This window comes from Marmota flaviventris, chromosome 10 (genome assembly GCF_047511675.1).
Source record: "Marmota flaviventris isolate mMarFla1 chromosome 10, mMarFla1.hap1, whole genome shotgun sequence".
NCBI classification, from domain to species: Eukaryota; Metazoa; Chordata; class Mammalia; order Rodentia; family Sciuridae; genus Marmota; species Marmota flaviventris.
Window position 1 is genome coordinate 22,789,978 of NC_092507.1, and position 18,787 is coordinate 22,808,764.

The 18,787-nt window shown below is 36.7% G+C and overlaps 1 protein-coding gene across 19 annotated transcripts in view; it reads right to left on the minus strand.

The window, feature by feature from the left end:
- Pum1 (pumilio RNA binding family member 1) overlaps positions 1-18,787 on the minus strand; it is a 122,310-nt gene that overhangs the window by 62,001 nt on the left and 41,522 nt on the right. For 12 of the 19 annotated variants that reach the window (XM_071617571.1, XM_071617575.1, XM_071617569.1 and 9 more), the window contains exons 4-5: positions 3,001-3,109; positions 1,869-2,047 (exon numbers count right to left, since the gene is read on the minus strand). The exons of 6 other annotated variants lie outside the window; for them this stretch is intronic. In XM_071617571.1, the coding sequence (XP_071473672.1) occupies positions 1,869-2,047; positions 3,001-3,109 (288 nt within the window). The remainder of the gene's footprint in view (positions 1-1,868; positions 2,048-3,000; positions 3,110-18,787) is intronic. One more of the 19 variants, XM_071617563.1, reaches the window with a different exon arrangement.

Below are 18,787 nucleotides of genomic sequence, written 5' to 3' on the forward strand. Positions count from 1 at the left end.
TCTTCTGACCTCATCTATCCTGAAGTCTAATCTCCTCTGGTCACATTTTGAAAGAGCTGAAATTTACGAAGTCTCCCCTAACAACTAAGAATGGAACTCACCTTTACAAAAACAAATATAAGATATTGAATCCATAATATTTAGTTTTTGTCATAAAAACCATTTCTAGTAAAATGATCCTTTAACCAAGGAAAACTAGTGGAGAAACTGGCGTTAACTCAGTCCCACCATTTTCTCTTCCTTCCGATCCCAATGAGTTGTCTGCCTCCTCTAAAATTCACTTTATCCAGGTGCATGCCTTATGGCTAATGCCCTTGAACTAGAAACTGGCCACACAGAGAATTCACAGCCAGAGTCACAAAGATTCCAGTTCACTCCACTAACAACTCACTAATTTTTGTCCTTCAGCAAATACCTAAAAGTTACAGACTGTGTTTAGAATGCAGCACTTCTTCTGCAGAACCTGTATTCATAAAATGAGGAAAGTGTGAGACCAGAAAGAGAGGTAAACTGGAGAAGACAGTGAAAAATAGAACTAACTCATTGTTCCTGTGAGCAGTGGGATCAAGCCAAATAATCAAAGGCTAGAACTTCTTCCTAAGCAGCCCCTTGGGAGGTTCCAAATCAAGAAGCATTGTCTATCTGATACACAAGCTACTAAACCTAACTTGATCTTTGCAGGGTCAAAAGACCCAGAAGCAATCAGGTCAGTTTTAGAATGGCTAGTACTCAAGAACTGTACTTGACACTTGAGGAAGCTAAACCCTTGAACTGCTTTTATTCTAAGAAGTTTGAAGCTACATGGAGGAAAATAAGACCATACCTCTAGTATCTAAGAACAGACACAGGAAACTAAAAATACTGAGTAACAAATGCTTTCAAACAAAGGAAGTAAGATGGTTATGAACGCAAAATTACTAATATGATTTGGAGAAAATGCTTGCCATCTGGTGGTATTTGCCCCAAGTGGCTTTAAGAAGAAGGGGTTTTGGAAAGGTACCAAACAAATTGGGTCAGGAGAAGCAGCAATACAGATTCATCATGTTTCTTGAGGCCTTCCTAGCTGGAACTTAGAACATAAAACCAGTCACAGAACAGAAAACAAGAAAGACTCAAATGGAAATGCATCTTAAGACTTCTAGCACTACAAAGTCAATGATATAAAGAAAGAAACAGTCCAGGAAAGGCTATCAAAGATGCTAGAGAAAACTGCCAAGATTTAACAGAAAGACGCTATAGGCAAAGAGGCTGCTTTGGCTACCATTTAGCAAAGAGGTCAGTGGCAGTGAATTTTTAAAAACTACTGTAAATAAAGAATTACTAGACATCTAATTTCCTGACAGGCCAGCTGTGAGAAGCAAAGCTATTCAAGGAGGGCCAAAGGTGAGTCTATAATTAAAGCCCAGCTTGCAAAACAAGAATGATCCTACTTATCTGGTTCATTTTAAAGTTCCTTGGGTATCAGTAAATCACTGCTCTCAGATCTATAATTCCCCACCAATACCTAGCTTCAACTCATTTTTACATTCCCTCTCTTTTCTGCTTTTTGTTTTTGTTTTAAACTAAGAATGATGTTTTCTGGTAAGCCAATGAACTAAGATACAGACTTCAGTTCTTATCTCACCTTACTATCAATGGGTCGACCCCCTACCCCGGAAAAAAAAATACTTCTCTATTTTTCAAAGTTTAGTTTACATCTTACATCTCCTACTATACACTGAGCTCTATTTACAATGAAAATCTTTTTAAATACCCTGTAATTAGTGATGTGAATATCTAAAGAAACTAAATGGGCATGTTTTGCTTTAGGGGGAAAAAGAGAGAGAGAGAGAGAAAGAGAAAGGAACAAGTTCCTCAAGCCAACTTACAAATCCTCCTTTTCTTAGACAGGAATCGCCCGGGGATGAGCTCAACACATACTCCACCATGCTAACGCCTAGTCCCCCACTCTCCGATCGAGGGGACAGTACAGAATTGACCTCACTGTTCACATGGAAACTCTGACCAGGTCTTCTCTGCACCATGATTGGCTGGGAAACTGAATGATCTACAAAAAAGATACACAAGCATGATACAGTGCAGCCAGAGGCCCAAACAAATTATGAGTGATGTCTCATGGATAAACCAATGTCTGGGAATCAGGAAACCTGTTATGGTGAGCTGAGCCAAAATATTCTGTTGCGTCTTTCACTAAGTATTGATACTCTACATAAACTAAAGAAACAAAACACACCCCCTCATTTACCCAGGACAACAGAGGAATACAGCAGTTCACATAACTGGTTCTTCTAGCTGAGTGGATAAATTAATGTTTACCCCTTTCAAGTAGCAGCATTTCTTTAATATATTTTATTGGTAATATCACTAAAACAATGTGATTTTACTTCCCTTTTTAAAACCAATATAACTTTATCTTTTCTGATAAATCACTGGCATCATGAGGTTCCTTTCTAACAGTGTGCTATAAGCACATCAGATTTGGGGTTGTCTCCTTCCTTCCTAACATGTTTCATTTCTTTCTGCTGTCAGTGTCTCTACAAGTTCTCCCCACCCCTCTTCAGGGGTAGACTATCACAAGAATATCTATGCTCAGCGAATTTATTTGGCCCCAATCACATATAAAGATTGATCATCCCATATATGGTATACAGGGGCAAGATAGGAAGGGGGGACATAAACTTCAAATGGCAGGCAAGGGCCTTTCTAATTCCAAGTATGCTGACAGCAGTACAAAATAAAAAGTGATAGCTAAAATTATGGTCATTTTAAATAAGACCATTTCTATGTGGCTATCACTTCAGAAAATTTTGAAGATTTGATTTTGTTAATCATTTTAATATATTACATCATATAAGCTCCTTAATGGCAGTTATACTACAGAACAGGACATTTGCTTGACATGCTTATGTCGCTGATGTAAAATTCATGACTTGCCAATTGCTGAGGAAAGGAGCTCTAAGACAGGCATAAATCACAGTACAGATGCTAGATCTAGATTACCTGATGTTCCCCAGGCACTGTCTCGCCATTGATCACCCAGGAATATTCCTTTTGGTCCATCTTTGCTGGATTCATCTGTTTCCCAAAACTTTTTACCTGGCAAGAGCTGCTGCAAATTAAAAATAATAGATGCTTTTAAAGAATTCATAAAGGATGAAAGTACAGCAGTCAACACTTTCTTTCAGACAAGGGTACTGAAGATATTCATGTGCCCTGAAGGTCTTTAATCAAAGTGTTCTGACTATACAGCTATGGTCAAAGCACTACTGTATATTTGGTAAAAGACATAAAAAGGTCTAAGGCAAAAGGGGACACTGATCAGACTATCCAATAGAGGCTCAGCATAAATATCTAGAATTATTCACTTAGCCTATGCCAAGATTTTTAAGGGGAAGGGAAGGGAAGCAAACTAATATTGGCCCTATTAGCTACTGCCTGCTAAGAGGATTCTTGTTGAATAAGAAAGTACCTACAAATATTAAAACACTGCTAACTACATGTGTACTACCTACTGACACTGGAGCATGAACCCAGCTATGAACCCCGGCTATGGAATGCTAGAGGCAAAATTCACTTCTTAATACACAAAGATTCTATTCTTGAAACATTTCCCAACCACAACACTAACCTATTTCAAGATTTTGGAAAGACAGAAATGTTTTCTGTCCATTACGAGAAAGGAAATAAAATCTCCTAACCTCTGTTAATTTTAACAATATTTCATAGTATGCCATTTAAATGTCTTCAAAAATCATAGTTCTCAGAAATGTAGGCATCATTGCTCCTAAACCAATGAGAACTTTAAACTAGTTTCAACCAAAGAAATGCTAAGCAACCTTTCAAGCAAAATACAGTACAGTTTTGCACAAGATCAAAGCATCAGTGATAGGGAATTAAGAACTCCATCATTCTTGGTTCTGGTCATCGGCTTTTACACACAAAAATGCCCCCTCTTATTTCCTCTAATTATGTTTTCTTTTCAACTGCCATTACTTAGACAGGAAACTAAGAAGTTTGAGATAATATTTAATCATTGATTTTGAACATAAAAAGTCATACACCTAAAATTAAATTTCTCAGAGGAACAGAAAACACACACACACACCAAAAAGCACAAACATTTGCTTTCTTCCTTCACAATAAAAGATTAACTTTCCAATTTATAAGCTATACCCCAATGGTAATGAAAGAAAAACTAAACTCTGCCTACTAAAATGAATCCTGGTTTCCCAAACATAATTTCTATGTTTCTCAGCATAATTTTAACCTACCGTTAAATAGCTCTGTAATTCTGTCTCACAGACATGGGTTATTTCCCACACGCTTTTCAGGCCTTCATTTATTTTCTAATAAAACAATATCATAACAATATATGCACAGATGCCTAAGTTTTTCCAAAGAGAAATAGTTACAAGCAGCAGCACTGCATCCTGGTGTGCCTCTGGGGTCTGTTAACATACAAGGACTAAAGGAAAAGAGGGTGAAATGAGAGAGCCCAGATCAAAGCTAAGCAGTAGGCCAGGTAAGAAGGCATGACAAGAGGATTCCACTGTTCCTTGGGATATATTATTGAATTGTCCTGGGCCTTACTTTTTTTTTTTTTTTTTTGACTTTTTTAATTGATGAAGGAAATATTTTTCAGGCTGCTGAGACAATGACAGAGATTGTCAATGAGTGCCTTACACAATGTCCGCCATATACAAAGTTCTCAAAAAGTAAATTTGATGGCATCACACCTAGTGAAAATAGCTGTCAAATCACAGAAGAAATACTGAAAATTAACGTAAACTATGCAAGAGACAATACTGAAGAACTTTTTTCTTGTTTTCATCTCGGTAATGTCCTAGCCAAAGATGAGAAATAGTTTCCATCCTGATGGGTTGTATCCTTTCCAACAACAACAACAATAATAATAATAATTATTATTACTATTATTATTATTATTCTCTATTTTGAAGGGAGTTAGAGCAAATAGGAGTCCACATCCATTACCCCTTTGTCTACCCCCCAAAAAAAAAAAACAAAGGTCAGCACAAGGTGTCACCTCATGAAATTTATATTCCCAGAAAGGAAGAAAGAAGGACAGGAACGAGAGATGAACAGAGGTGAGTAATTTAAACCACGAAGATTAAAAATTTTAATTTTTAAATGTTCATCCTTTTCCACACAAGCTTGGAAATTATTATTCAAAACTTGGGTAATATCCTAGCACAGAACAGGGATATCCTAGCAACAGCTTCTGAAAGTACCAAGTTCCATTTGCAAATAGTCTTTTCCACAATTTGTCAAATTGCCAATTCAAAGCAACAGCCTTTGAGCTCAAGGTTTCAAAGATGATTTCTAAGATCCTTTCTTTCACTACAGGTTGTCATAATATGCAAAGTCAGAACAAGCAGATGAGCAAATAAACAAAGCTGTTTCTAGGCTAAATTCTTCAAAAGGAAACAATGATACAGCAAACATGAAGAAAAGTGCTAAAAAGTGGAGATTCTTAGATGGGCACAGCAGTGCAAGCCTGTAACTCCAGCTAGTTTGCAGACTGAGAAAGATCACAATTCAAGCCTGCTGGACAAATTAGCGAAACCCATTTCAAAATAAAATTCAAAACTGGACTGGGGATGTAATTCAGGAGCAGAATGAGTGCCTAGCATGTACAAGGCTCTGGGTTCAATTCCCAGTACTACCGAGGGGACGGGAATTGATTCTACTTCAAAGTAGCAATCAAAACAAGTCTCAAAAGAATACACACCAGGGCCTGGGTTGTGGCTCAGTGGTAGAGCACTTGTCTAGCATGTGTGTGGCACTGGGGTCAATTCTCAGCACCACATATAAAAAAATTAATTAAATAAACATACATCGACAACTAAATAAAGTATTTAAAAAAAAATACACACCAATGAGCTCAAGTCCCTACGTTACCAAGAATCATCCATTTTTCCCGCCATTAACAATTGATATAAATATAATTCTTCCGTAATCAAAATAAATCCTAAACAGATGCTAGAGGAAGCCCCCAAAGTACTAGAACTCCATATGTATTCCCAAAGTAGTGGTACGAAGATCAATTAATTTTTATCAGTGAAAACAACAGGGACTGAAAAGGCAAGTTAGGAAGAGATAAACAAAGGGGAGGCAGGAGAGCAGGATGGCAGCAATCTGAGCAGGAGACAGGGAAAGAGCAGAAGTATGAACTGCAAGGGGTTCTGCGAATTGGGAAGGATGCAAAATAATGAAATGAGGCACATGGGAAAAAACAGAAGCAAACTTAGCAAATAAGCCTTTAAATGTCTACATGTCTTACAGAGAACTGAGCACTTCTCTTTGCTCTAAAACACACAAATCTACACAACTGCAGTAAGCAGCATCACAGATAACTCCTATCTAAAATACCCTTCACTATAGTGAGCAGGACCTAAGTGACATATTTCTAAAAAATAACATTAAGGCAAGTTATGGGTGTTGCTTTCACATATGCTCCATAAGTCTGTGGTATCCACATTGCTAATCCTCTTCTGTCTTCTGTTGTCCTCCTGCATGCTCACTTTGATGAAGGCAGCTGCCATGATGTGAACCACCCCAGAGAGAAGTTCATATAGCAAAGAACCAAGAAAGATCTCTGTACAACATTAGGATTTGGACAATCAAGATCTGGACCCTAACATCAAGAACACTAGTTTGGAGGCTAGACCATTCCCCAATCAAGATGAAATGAATGCAGCCCCAGTTGAAATCTTGACTGCAGCTTGTGAGAGGCCCTAGTAAGGCCATGCCTGGTTCCTGACCTACAGAAACTGTGAGGCTTAAAGAACTGCATTATTAAATGTTACATAATTTGTTTTATAGCATTAGGTAACTAAACAACTGTGACTACGTGGAAGTGGTTTTGGGTATTCAAAACATGACTTTACAGTTTTGTTTTCAGGAACAATTCTTGTTCCACTTCTCATACATCTAAATCCAAGTGCTAAAAGTAAAATGTTTTTTAATTTAGAAGAAGGTAATTACCTCCACCCTTTTCATGTTTTCCCCTACTTTGTCTTACAACCCTTATATATTAAAATTGACTTGATTTTTAAAAATGCAAAATTAAATCAATCTAGACATGCTACATTTACTAAGAATTAGTAGCAATCACTCATATTCAAAAGTTGACTAAAATAAAAACACCTAACTTCAAATGATTCTATTATAAGAAATTACTAAATTATAAAACAAAGTGAGGATGCATTTTCCAAACTATTTCAAATTCAATAGTAAGCCCTCTGGAAGTAGTAATATATAAACAGAATTGGGCTGGTTCACCAACCCTCTAAGTATTAATAGGCCACACCTATATTAATAACCAAAAATTTAAATACTGCCAGCATATAGAAGGATAGTTGCTTAAACTTACCTCATCAAGAATTTGAGAATAAAGATTGTTTTAATTTTTGTTTTTATTTTGTTGTTGTCATTTTTGCAATGGAGTGATAAAAACACAAATGGAACCCCGGGCATGCTGGGAAAAGCACTCTACCAATGAGCTGCAGCCCCAGACCAAGAATGTTTTTGACAAGACAAAAAGCAACAGATCACAAAAGAGGTTTACAAAATTCACTTTAATATTAGGCAATAAGACGACTTAAACTTTTATAGAAAGAAAAAAGACGACTTAAAGATCTGACAATTCTAAAGGAAGATAAAGGAATTAGGAATTGATCCAATAAAAGAGAAGGAGATAGGAGCTGGGACTGTAGCTCAGTGGTGGAGTACCTGCCTCGCATGTGTGAGACACTGGCTTCAATCCTCAGCACCACAAAAAAAATAAATAAATAAAAATAAGATATTGTGTCCATCTACAACTAAAAAAAATATTTGAGAGAGACAGACAGACAGACAGAGGGAGTCAAGACTGTGCATGTTATTATCCAATTGGCACGCTGAAGAGGAAGGCTCAGGATGCAGGGATTAAGTTCATCCCTTTAAAAGCAATTAATACATCAAATGAGTCTGATTACAATAGACAATAATAAAAAGATTCAAATAAATTCCTTAACACTGACACTGCTTATACCAAGCAACTTCTTAAGAGAACTGATTTCATCCTCTAGCCAAGCACACGATCAATGAACACAATGATCCTGTTCAATTGAGTTATTATTTCTTCTCATAAATAAGTAGAATTTGTTATGATTTTTATACATTAGTCTCTTGTGGTTCTGGTTGAGAAGGAAGTTGATCCCATAATCATCACTGAAGTAGTAGCTAAAGTCCCTTTCAAAACCTACAAACCAAGAGAAAAAGCTTGAGTGATACTATCATCCTCACCAATAAAACAGATTTTATCCTCTTGCTTGTAGTGCTCTATTAAGTGTGATTCACAATTGCCCCACCAACACTGTTCTTAAACCTTGGGGAAAAAAAAACTCACACACACAAACTATTTATTCCAACCTGAACCACAGGTTTGTAAAGCAACAGAATTAAGTAAGCATATTTCATGAGAACATAATAGAAACTAATTACAAGCAATGCTGGCCATTTGGGAAATTATTACATTTTGCCTGGGAACACTGTTGTCCCATCTAACAAAAAAGACAATATACAATGCCACACTTATACAATTATCTCATAAACTCTTACTAAAATCCCTTTAAACACCTATAGAAATAAAGGTCTAAGAACATCAAGAACCTCTAAAGCTTCTTATTTTAAAAATACAGTGAAAAGGGCTGAGTTTGTAGCTCAGTGGTAGAGCGCTTGCCTAACACATGCACACTGGGTTCCATCCTCAGCACAACATATAAATAAATAAGTAAAATAAGGGTACTATGTCATCTATAACTAAAAAAATTTTAACGGAGTGATAAAAACACAAATGCATGCTCTGAAATCATAAAACAGCTACGTCAATTAAACCTCTGCCTTGGTGATCTCACCTAGAAAATGTTGTTAACATTAAATGTGATACAATTTGTAAAGGAAGAATACAACACTGAACTCATAGGAACAACCCAAAGATTCAACTACTACTTTTATTTAAGAAGAAAGCAGTGGGGCCAGAGTTGTGGCTCAGTGGTAACACACTTGAGTAGCATGTGTGAGGCACTGGGTTCGATTCTCAGCACCACATATAAATAAATGAATAAAATAAAGGTCCATTGATATCTAAAAAATACATTAAAAAAAAAAAGAGGAAAGCAGTAACCAAAAGACTTCACAGTACTCTAGTTTGCCAATGAAATGTTCCTATGGACTCAACCAGGAGACAACATGATCATCATCCAGGTCGCTCTACTTCAAATAATAAGACAAACGGCCAACAAACACTACAAGAACCACGAGTGGAGCTGTGCAGAAACTACGGGAGGTGATTTACTGAGCTGACTCTACCAATACAAATATTCTATAGGGAAGAATCAATGAGGTTTTATGCCAAATGGGCGTTCCAACAACTACTCTGCCCTTGAAAGGAATAAAAAATTAGTTTACTGCTTACACACTCCACACAGACTGCACAGTGCTCTGAGGTGCTACAACCCTGTGAGCACCATCACAAGCTGAGTTTCACTCCAATGTACCCAATGCACAAGTCAAATGACTGAAATTTAACTAGCTGGTAAAACAGCAGAAGAAAAAATTCTTTTTGTATGAGAACATATTGTCATCGTGCTGTCAGTACATTAAGAGAAGTTGGCATCAACTCAGAGAAGGACCTGAAATGAAGAAGTATGATAATAACCACTGACAATCACATGTTCTATCCTAACCCATGACATAATTTCCAGAAGACACTTCTCAAAATCTTAACACCTAAGAGATTTATCTAGTCCTGCTACAGACTGGGGTGAAATCAAGTGAGTAGTATGTAAAGAGCTTTTGTAAATACCATAATCTACACTTATATAAATCACTACCAAAGTTTCATATGAAAAGCATAAATCGACTTTTAACAAGGTCCCATCATCTACTGTTACCACAATTCTTTGGAAGAGCCTTGAGGCGTGAGTGCATATTTGTGTTCATCATGCCCATGCGTATGTGGACACATACATTTACATGTTAATATATCAAAAGTCATGTTGACCTTTAAATCAGAAAAACTTTTATATTTAATAAAGTTCAACTTCTTCTCTACCCAAAAAAAAAAAAAAGGACTCAGTACATTCCTGAGAATTTATCTCAACATTGATAACAACAAAATTCAAAAAAGAAAGCTAGGCCAGGCTATGTGGTACATACATGTACCATGAGGCTCAGACAAGGAGGACTGAGTTCAATGTCACCATGGACAACACAGAGAGATCTCAAAATAAAATTTTAAAAGTAGTGGGGAGTTTTGTGGGTTTAGTTCAGTGGAGAAGCACCTCTGGCTTATGTCCCCTAAGAAACCCACCCCCAAAAGAAGAAAACTTGGCATTCAAAATATAAAAACAAAAAGTTGAATGCAAATTAAAATATTTAACAATTAAGTAGCTGTGGCACAATAACAAAATATTACATTTTAAAAGTAAAACACGGGGCTGGGGATGTGGCTCAAGTGGTAGCGCGCTCGCCTGGCATGCGTGCGGCCAGAGTTCGATCCTCAGCACCACATACAAACAAAGATGTTGTGTCCGCTGATAACTAAAAAATAAATATTAAAAAAATTCTCTCTCTCTCTCTCTCTCTCTCTCTCTCTCTCCCCCTCTCTCTTTAAAAAAAAAAAAAGTAAAACACAAAATTACAAATGTAAACACTGCTTTTCTTCATGTAACCTTCCCTTGTAGTTTAAGACGAAAAAATAACAAAAATAGGTAATTGTTGGTACAATGGGATTATTACAAAACATACTTTTGTTTTGGTTTACAAGTGATTCTGTAATAAATAAAAATTGAGATTACGGTGGTCTGGAATTCACTACAAATAGGGAACTTCTCTTCAATAAGCACATTTCACTTTAACCAACCTTTAAAATGACAGCTTAGTGGTAATTTTAAAGGAGCTCATATTATACTATTTATAATAATTTTAATAATTAAGCTTCTAACTTGGAAGACTGCAGCATAAATAAGAAGTATTCAAAATACTCCTTACTGATTTCATCACAAGACAATTATTTTTAAATTAAAAATAAGTATACAGCCGGGGCATGGTGGCACACGCCTGTAATCCCAGGGACTCAGGAGGCTGAGGCAGGAGGATCCCAAGTTTGAGGCCAGCTTCAGCAACTTAGCAAGGCCCTAAGCAACTTAGCAAGACCCTGTCTCAAAATTAAAAGGTTAGGGAGGGGATATGGGAATAGGAAAGTTAGTAGAATGAAACAGACATTATTAGTATATATGTGCTGCATGACCAATATGATTCTAAAACATGTATACTCAAGAAAATGAGAAATCATATCCCATCTATGTGTGATATATCTATCAAAGTGCATAAATGCATTCCACTGCCATCTATAACTAATTAAAACAAATAAATAATAAAAATTAGAAAGGTTGGGGATGTAGCTCAGTGTTGTAAAGGGCCAGGGTGAGGGGATGGGGGAGGGAGGAAGGGGAAAAGAAAAGAAAGAAACAATATAGAGCACAGGTTTTTTTTTTAGTTATCACCTCTTTTAGTTTAGGAACATCATAGGAACTACCAACATTTTTACCTTCCATTTATATATAGTTAAGAAACTATCTCTTTCATTAGTTACTCAGTACTTATGTGTAAAGATTATTTTTAAATGTTAAAATATTTTTGTTCTGTTTCATTTCACTGAAATCATAAAAAAGTGCCTAAGAATCAACATCTGCTATATTTTTTTTTATATTTCTCTAGTAGGCATAATTACAACCTGGCTTCCAGTACTTACTGCTCAAAATTTTTACCCTATTGAAACAAATGGCTACTACTGGTTTCCATGATGATGCCTCCCCTCCACTTTTCCTCCTTTCCTTCTTCCTTTTGGTGGTAAAGTGCAACAAACCCAGGGCCCTGTTTGTGCTAGGCAAGCTTTCTACCCCATCTTTTTTTTTTTTTTTTAAAGGCAACATCTCAATAAGTAAATGAGAACAGCCTCAACTTGCAAACCTCCTGCCTAAGCCTCCCAAGTAGCTGGGTTTACATGCATGCACTATCACTCCTGGTAACAGTCTCTTAAAATCTCTTTTGATGGAAAATTTAATATACACTCCTTCAAAAGGGAAAGAAGAGAGGGAGGGAGGAAGTCTAATTTTTTTGCCTAATTACGCAGTATATAAAACCAACAGCTTTGTTTATTTTTTTAATGTTTCCCTGGGTTATTAAGCACTTTGATAAGCACTATTAATAGTGATATCTGATGCCTTTAAGTAACACTTCCACCACTACAGATGAAATCACACAAACTGTTCAGTACTGGCTAAAATGAGGTAATTTGGTCTCCCTACATCTGAAAACCAACATTGCTTTTCTGGCTGGGGCTGAGGGGGAAGCTTCAGCATCTAAACTCCAAAGGTGCTACTTGAACAGACCCAGGAGAGCCTCCATTAGCCACTTCTTGAAGTTAACAAAAACTAGCAAAAGACTCTCTTTTTAAAAAATTATAAAAGAAAAACCAGTTTATCAATTGATATGCAGTACTTTAAGATAATAAGAATGGTCAAGGGCTGGGGTTGTGGCTAAGTGGTAGAGTGCTTGCCTGGCATGTGTGGGGCACTGGGTTCAATTCTCAGCACTGCATATAAATAGAATAAAAAGGTCCATCGACAAATAAATTTTAAAAAAGACAATGACGAAAAAAGAGTGGTCAAGGAAGGTCTTAAAGAAGGAGGGAACTTAGGGAAGACCAGACAATGCAAGGGACTTTCTGCAAATAACAAAGGTGAAAGGAAAGGCCAGTGGAGCGTGTGCCCTTTAGGAGACTGGCCATCTACACAGGGGAGAAGTAAGGAGAAGGTGAAAGCACAACTAGCGCCCACGGCCAGCCAGACTGTGTGCATCACCCAGGGCTCTTGGTTCTAACCCAAGAGGCAGCAATGGGGAGTGTCACCATAAAAATACTTAAAAAGATTAATCTGACCGTCCTCCACAAAGTGTAGTGAGGGGAAACAAATGGATGCTGAAGCATCTAAGCAGAGAGGCCACTGCAACAACCCAAGCATGAAATGGTAAGAGAAGGAACCTGTGCGAACCAAGGAAGGAAGAGCTGCCGGGATCCCTCTCAGCTTTCACAGCATATCAAAAAACACTATAGAATTTCAAAAGTTAAAAGTCACAGCCCATTATGATGATCAGAAATGAAGTCACTGTGTATACACAGAAGTTCTCTTAATTAGGAATCTGTTTGGTAGAGTCAGTTGAGGGCAAAGGGTAGACAAAAGAGTACTCAAGTATGTTAATATTGTCAAGTTGACATTTTATAAGTCCTAAGGGAATTAAGGCAGCCCTTAAGAGTCACTGAAGGTTCCTGGGGAACCAAAATGAGCAATAAAAGGAGGAAAACAGCAATCAGGTAAAGATAAGATTTGGTAACTCTCAAATGTTAGGATAAATGCAAATAAGTTAGAATTGCAGGGTCAGCTCTTCCGCTGATGATTACTGTTAAAACTCCAAAATTCACAAGGGTTCCCCAACTTCTTTACACATCAAAACACAACGAGGGGCTGGTTGTGTCTCAGCGGTACAGCGCTTACATAGCATGTGAGAAGCACTGTGTTTGATTCTCAGAGCTATAAATAATTAAATAGGAAGGTAGATAGATAGGTAGGTAGATAGGTAGATATAGATAGACAGACAGATCCATCAACAACTAAAAAGATATTTTTTAAAAACCACAATTAGTCAACAACTTCGTCCCCAAACCCACACATTTAAAAAAATAAAAATAAAATAAACCATTGTTTGTAATTTTATAAAGAAAACCTTTCAAAAAAAAATACTCACACAGATAGCACCTGTTATTTGGGGATGAATGAACCTATCCTTTCTCCACTGCACACACCCTCCTAAATCTACTAAAAGGCAAATTTAGTAACTTCCTGTTTCAGATTATTGGAAAAATGGCTACAAGAAACTTTTTTTTCTCTATTATCTTCATAAAACCTGACAGATGACAGCAAAGTATGTGCAAAACATGATGCAATACCTGAGGTAAATCTGGTTTTCCTGCATAATACAAGAGTAAACATGTAAGGAAACAGAATATTGGTTATCAAATTACCTATAAATGAGGCTGTTTCTGTGTGTGTGGGTGTATGACTAGTTTGATCTATAGCACAACCACATTCATGTTATAATAGGCCTATATTTCATAACAACTAAATAATAGTACTTGAGAACCCAGTATGCAAAAGATGCATCCCAGGTCACTTAGGAAACCTGCAAAGTTTACAAATAAAACAGCAAAAACTTCTAGAATGCTTTAGGACCAACACTCCTCAGATCCCCAAAGCAGGAAAGAGTTCATCTGAGAGGGAAAAGAATACTTCACCTCAAGATGGAACTAAATATTTTAACCTATGCACACATCCAGTCTCGGGGAATTTTTAATTATTGAATGACATGAATCTTAGTGTGCTAGTTATGGAGCCATACCCTTTTTTCATTCATTGCAGGAAAGGAATAGTTCACAGACATGGCTGCTAGGTATACAGAAAATACCAATACTTTTCTGTACATTCTACTTTCTTTACATGCCTCACTATGAGAACCACTGCATACATTGATTAACTAAACTACAATGAATTAAATCTAATGGAGATCAGTAGAATAGAGAAAAGAGACTTGGGGGAGTGGATACTAAAGAATGATATTGGCCTGTTTATATTGCTAAATTGTGTACATGTGTGAATAGGTAACAACAAATCCCACCATCATGTACAACTACAAAGCACCAATTTAAAAATGTAGAAAAACATATATGCAAAAGAGAATAAAATTTAATGAATTGGCTTTTATGTTCTGGTTCCTTATCAGCAAAATTACAGTAAATCAGAAGGAATTACACACAACATAGTTTTACACAAGCTTGCGCAAGCAATTAACAAAAAGTAATTCCAGTTTTCCAAACACCATCTTGTCTACTTGTGTGTATACATAAAATAAGGACTATTGGGGTTTGTTTGGTTGTTTTTGTTTTTGTTTTAAGGACATGTTTCTATGACCTAAGAAGTGGCTCAAGTGTCCTACTGATCCAGTTACAACTATATTTAATGAAAAATCTTTTATGACAAATGCTTTATATCAGATTCAACTTGGACGGTATTATTCATCCTATACACTCTATAAAAGTAACTATAGAATAATTTTAAAATACACATATTGTATAGAAGGTAAAAACTGAGTGCTTTCAGTTTTTTTCTATTTCTTATCCTCTGCTCTACTCCTCTACATCCCTGAGGATGGAAAAGTTATCTCAATAGAAAATACAACCAAGGGGGGCTGAGATTGTAGCTCAGCAGTAGAGCGCTCACCTAGCACGGGCGGGACCCGGGTTCGATTCTCAGCACCACATAAAATAAAGGCATTGTGTTATGTCATTTACAAAAAAAAAAAAAAAAATTCATTTTCTTTCTTTCTCTCTCTCTCTCTTAAAAACAAAAACAAGGTGCTGGGGCTTGTATCTCACTGGCAGAGTAGTTGGCTAGCATACGTGAGGCACTGGGATCGATCCTCCGCACCACATAAAAATAAAAATAAAATAAAGGCATTCTGTCCATCTACAATTAAAAAAAATTTTTAAGAAAAAAAAAGGGAAAGAAAATACAACCAATATTAACTAAGGTCCTCTTGTGGGGATAGGGGAGGGCCACGAGAATACTACAAATCACTTGCTATTTGAATTCCTTGCACCTCTTTTAGCTAGTGAGAGAAAAAGGAACAGATACTTGAAGCTGGATTTTGAATAGTTAGTAGACTCAATTAATATGCAGAACAAATAGTAGGAAAACTTGGGATTTGAAGTTACAGAAATTTAAGTTCAAACAGCTGGTTCATGACTTCACTGACCTCTCTAATTCTGTCTGCCTTATTTATAAAAGGCACCATAAGTTGCAAGATCACTACGAAAATTGTAATACATATGAAGTGATTAGCAGTGTACTGGAAAAAATTGTATATGTTCAATTTATTTCAGTTTCTATTATTTTTGACCCTAACAACACAGAATTTTAACTCCATCCAAATCTTGACACTTATGACCTTAGCTGGAGTCATCTTACCTTAGGACTCCTTTTCCTCATCTTACTATTGTTCTTTGTTGGCAGTGGTACATGGGATTGAACCCAGAGGTACCCTAACACTCAGTAACACCTCCAGCGCTTTTTATTTTCTATTATGAGACAATGTCTTGCTAACTTGCTAACATGCTACAGCTGGTCTTGACTTATGATCCTGCCTCTACCTCTTGAGTTGCTGGATTCATAGGAGTATGCCACCACTCCTGGCTCCTTTTCCTCATCTTAAAAGGGAAAATAATATACCTCAAAACCTTTTATAAGATTCAAATAGGCCTGGGGTTGTTGGCTCAGTGGTAGAATGCTCACCTAATACATGTGAGGCACTGGGTTCGATCCTCAGCAGCACAAAAAAATAAAATAAAGGTATTGTGTCCAACTACAAATAAAAAATTTTTTTTTAAGATTTACATAGATAAGTGCTATCAATAATGCTAAAAAAGTCTGAACAGTATTAGTATAATTTCATTGGTTTGCCCTTCAATCAAGCACAATGATAAGTATCAAAGAATGATAACAGTATTTAGCCAAAGAAGGATCATAACAGGGCAGAAATTAATGAACACAGATATGCTCTCTTGGAATGTTTGAATGTAGCAGAACATAATAGCAGTGGGTCTAGTGCAGCCTAGAAAGCAGATACTGGAATGAGTTGTACATAGTTTTCAAAGTGACAGGACAAAATTAGAAACCAGGTTCTAACTGTCAGATATACCCACATTTCCTAGTTACAGAATACCTTCTCCTATCGGACATCTCAAAATGCCCAATCTCAACCCCAAAACTATTATGGGGTACCAGGAACTTCCCCAAACAATACTCATGGAAAGATCATTTCACATCTAATACACAGTCGTTAACTAATATGTAAGCCAATTACTATGATCTTGCTCCTTTGGGCCACCTGGCCTGGCTAGTCATTTTTTTCTAAAGTAAACATTTCATTTTAAAAGAAGTCAAAAATGCCCCCAATCCAAACAGTATTAGTACAAAACTAATGGAACTAGGACCTTTCACATTCCCACCTGTATTCAAAAAGTTTCTTTTAGAGAAGGGGAATTAGTTGTACTCCTTGGCCAGGCACTTTTATATTAATATACTTCAAGGCATTATTAACTGTTCCTCTAGACTGAAAGAAAGAATACATCATCTCACTGGTGGACAATATATCTCTTTTCCAACACTGAATCACCTCTGTAATCAAGTGATCTTCTTTTATGGGACTTACTTACAAGGAATTGCCAGTACACAGTAGCCCTTTTCAGGGCTGCAATTCTACAAGCTCTTTTAGTTACCCAAATGCCTGCAGTTCTGAGATGCTCTTTGCCCTAATAGAAAGATGTGGAAAATAATTTCATGGTCAGCCTGCACATCAGGCTTTCTAGAATTATCCATCTACGGACTCTATTGAACACTCCAGTGTCACGCAGCTGCACAACTGTGAAATGGTCACTTTAAAAAACCAATGAGAGGGCTGGGGATGTGGTTCAAGCGGTAGCTCGCTCGCCTGGCATACGTGCGGCCCGGGTTCGATCCTCAGCACCACATACAAACAAAGATGTTGTGTCCGCCGAGAACTAAAAAATAAATATTAAAAAAAAAAAAAACACCAATGAGAAGTCCCAGAATCTCTCAAAACACAAGGGAAAAGTCACTCTAAAAGGGCATCTTTTAGACGTCCTCTGGAATACCTTAAAAGTCATAACTATTCTTCTTTTCTACCTGTAAAGACAGAAATAAGAGGAAACTACAAGAATCACAGACCTGAAAGAGCACCGAGAAAACTATTCAGTGCATTATCTTTGACTTACAAAGGGAAAAAAGCCAAGTCCAGAGATGATGAATGTCTACACCTTCTCCAAATCACTACCAAATTCTTCCCTCTGCAATGCTTCTGCTAGTTCATATTTATGAACAGAATTCTTTTACAATGTCTGATAAGAATCTACAGCTATATTTTAAATAAATCTCACCTTATTTTACTTCCAAGGAATAGCACAGATCCTTTATCACTCCATATGCAGATTTCCTTCATCAGATTTACAAACTTGGTTATTACCAAGGGTAGGTTTATTTGGGTGGTTGATTTTTTTGTTGATGTTTTGCTTCGTTATTGTTGTTGTTTTCTTGGCAGTACTAAAATTAAATCTAAGAGTACGCTACCACTGAGCTACATCCCAGCCCTTTATATTTTTTTTATTTTGAAACAGGGCCTAACTAAACTTCCAAGCCTTGCCTCAAACTTAAAATTCTCCTGACTCAGTCTCCAAAGTAGCTGGGATTACAGGCCTACACCACTTGCCTGGCTCCAAGGGTAGATTTTTTTTTTTCAAAGACAAATAGCCAAATACCTAAATACAATTCACTCATCACAGAAAAATATAGTATTCTCTACTATCTTAACTACCCTGGAAGTTGTCAAGTTGACTACACATCAAGGAAAGTCAAGAAAAAAGAAGGCCCCTGGTTTTTAAAACTTGGAAAAACAATTATGCAGAATAAGGTATCTTTCTGTCAAAGGCTCACAACAGTATATTCCAATTAGAACTCCTCTCCTTTTCTCTTTATAAATCCATGCTAAAATGGCATGAACAGGAATAACAGTACCCTTCTACAAGAGAAGAAAC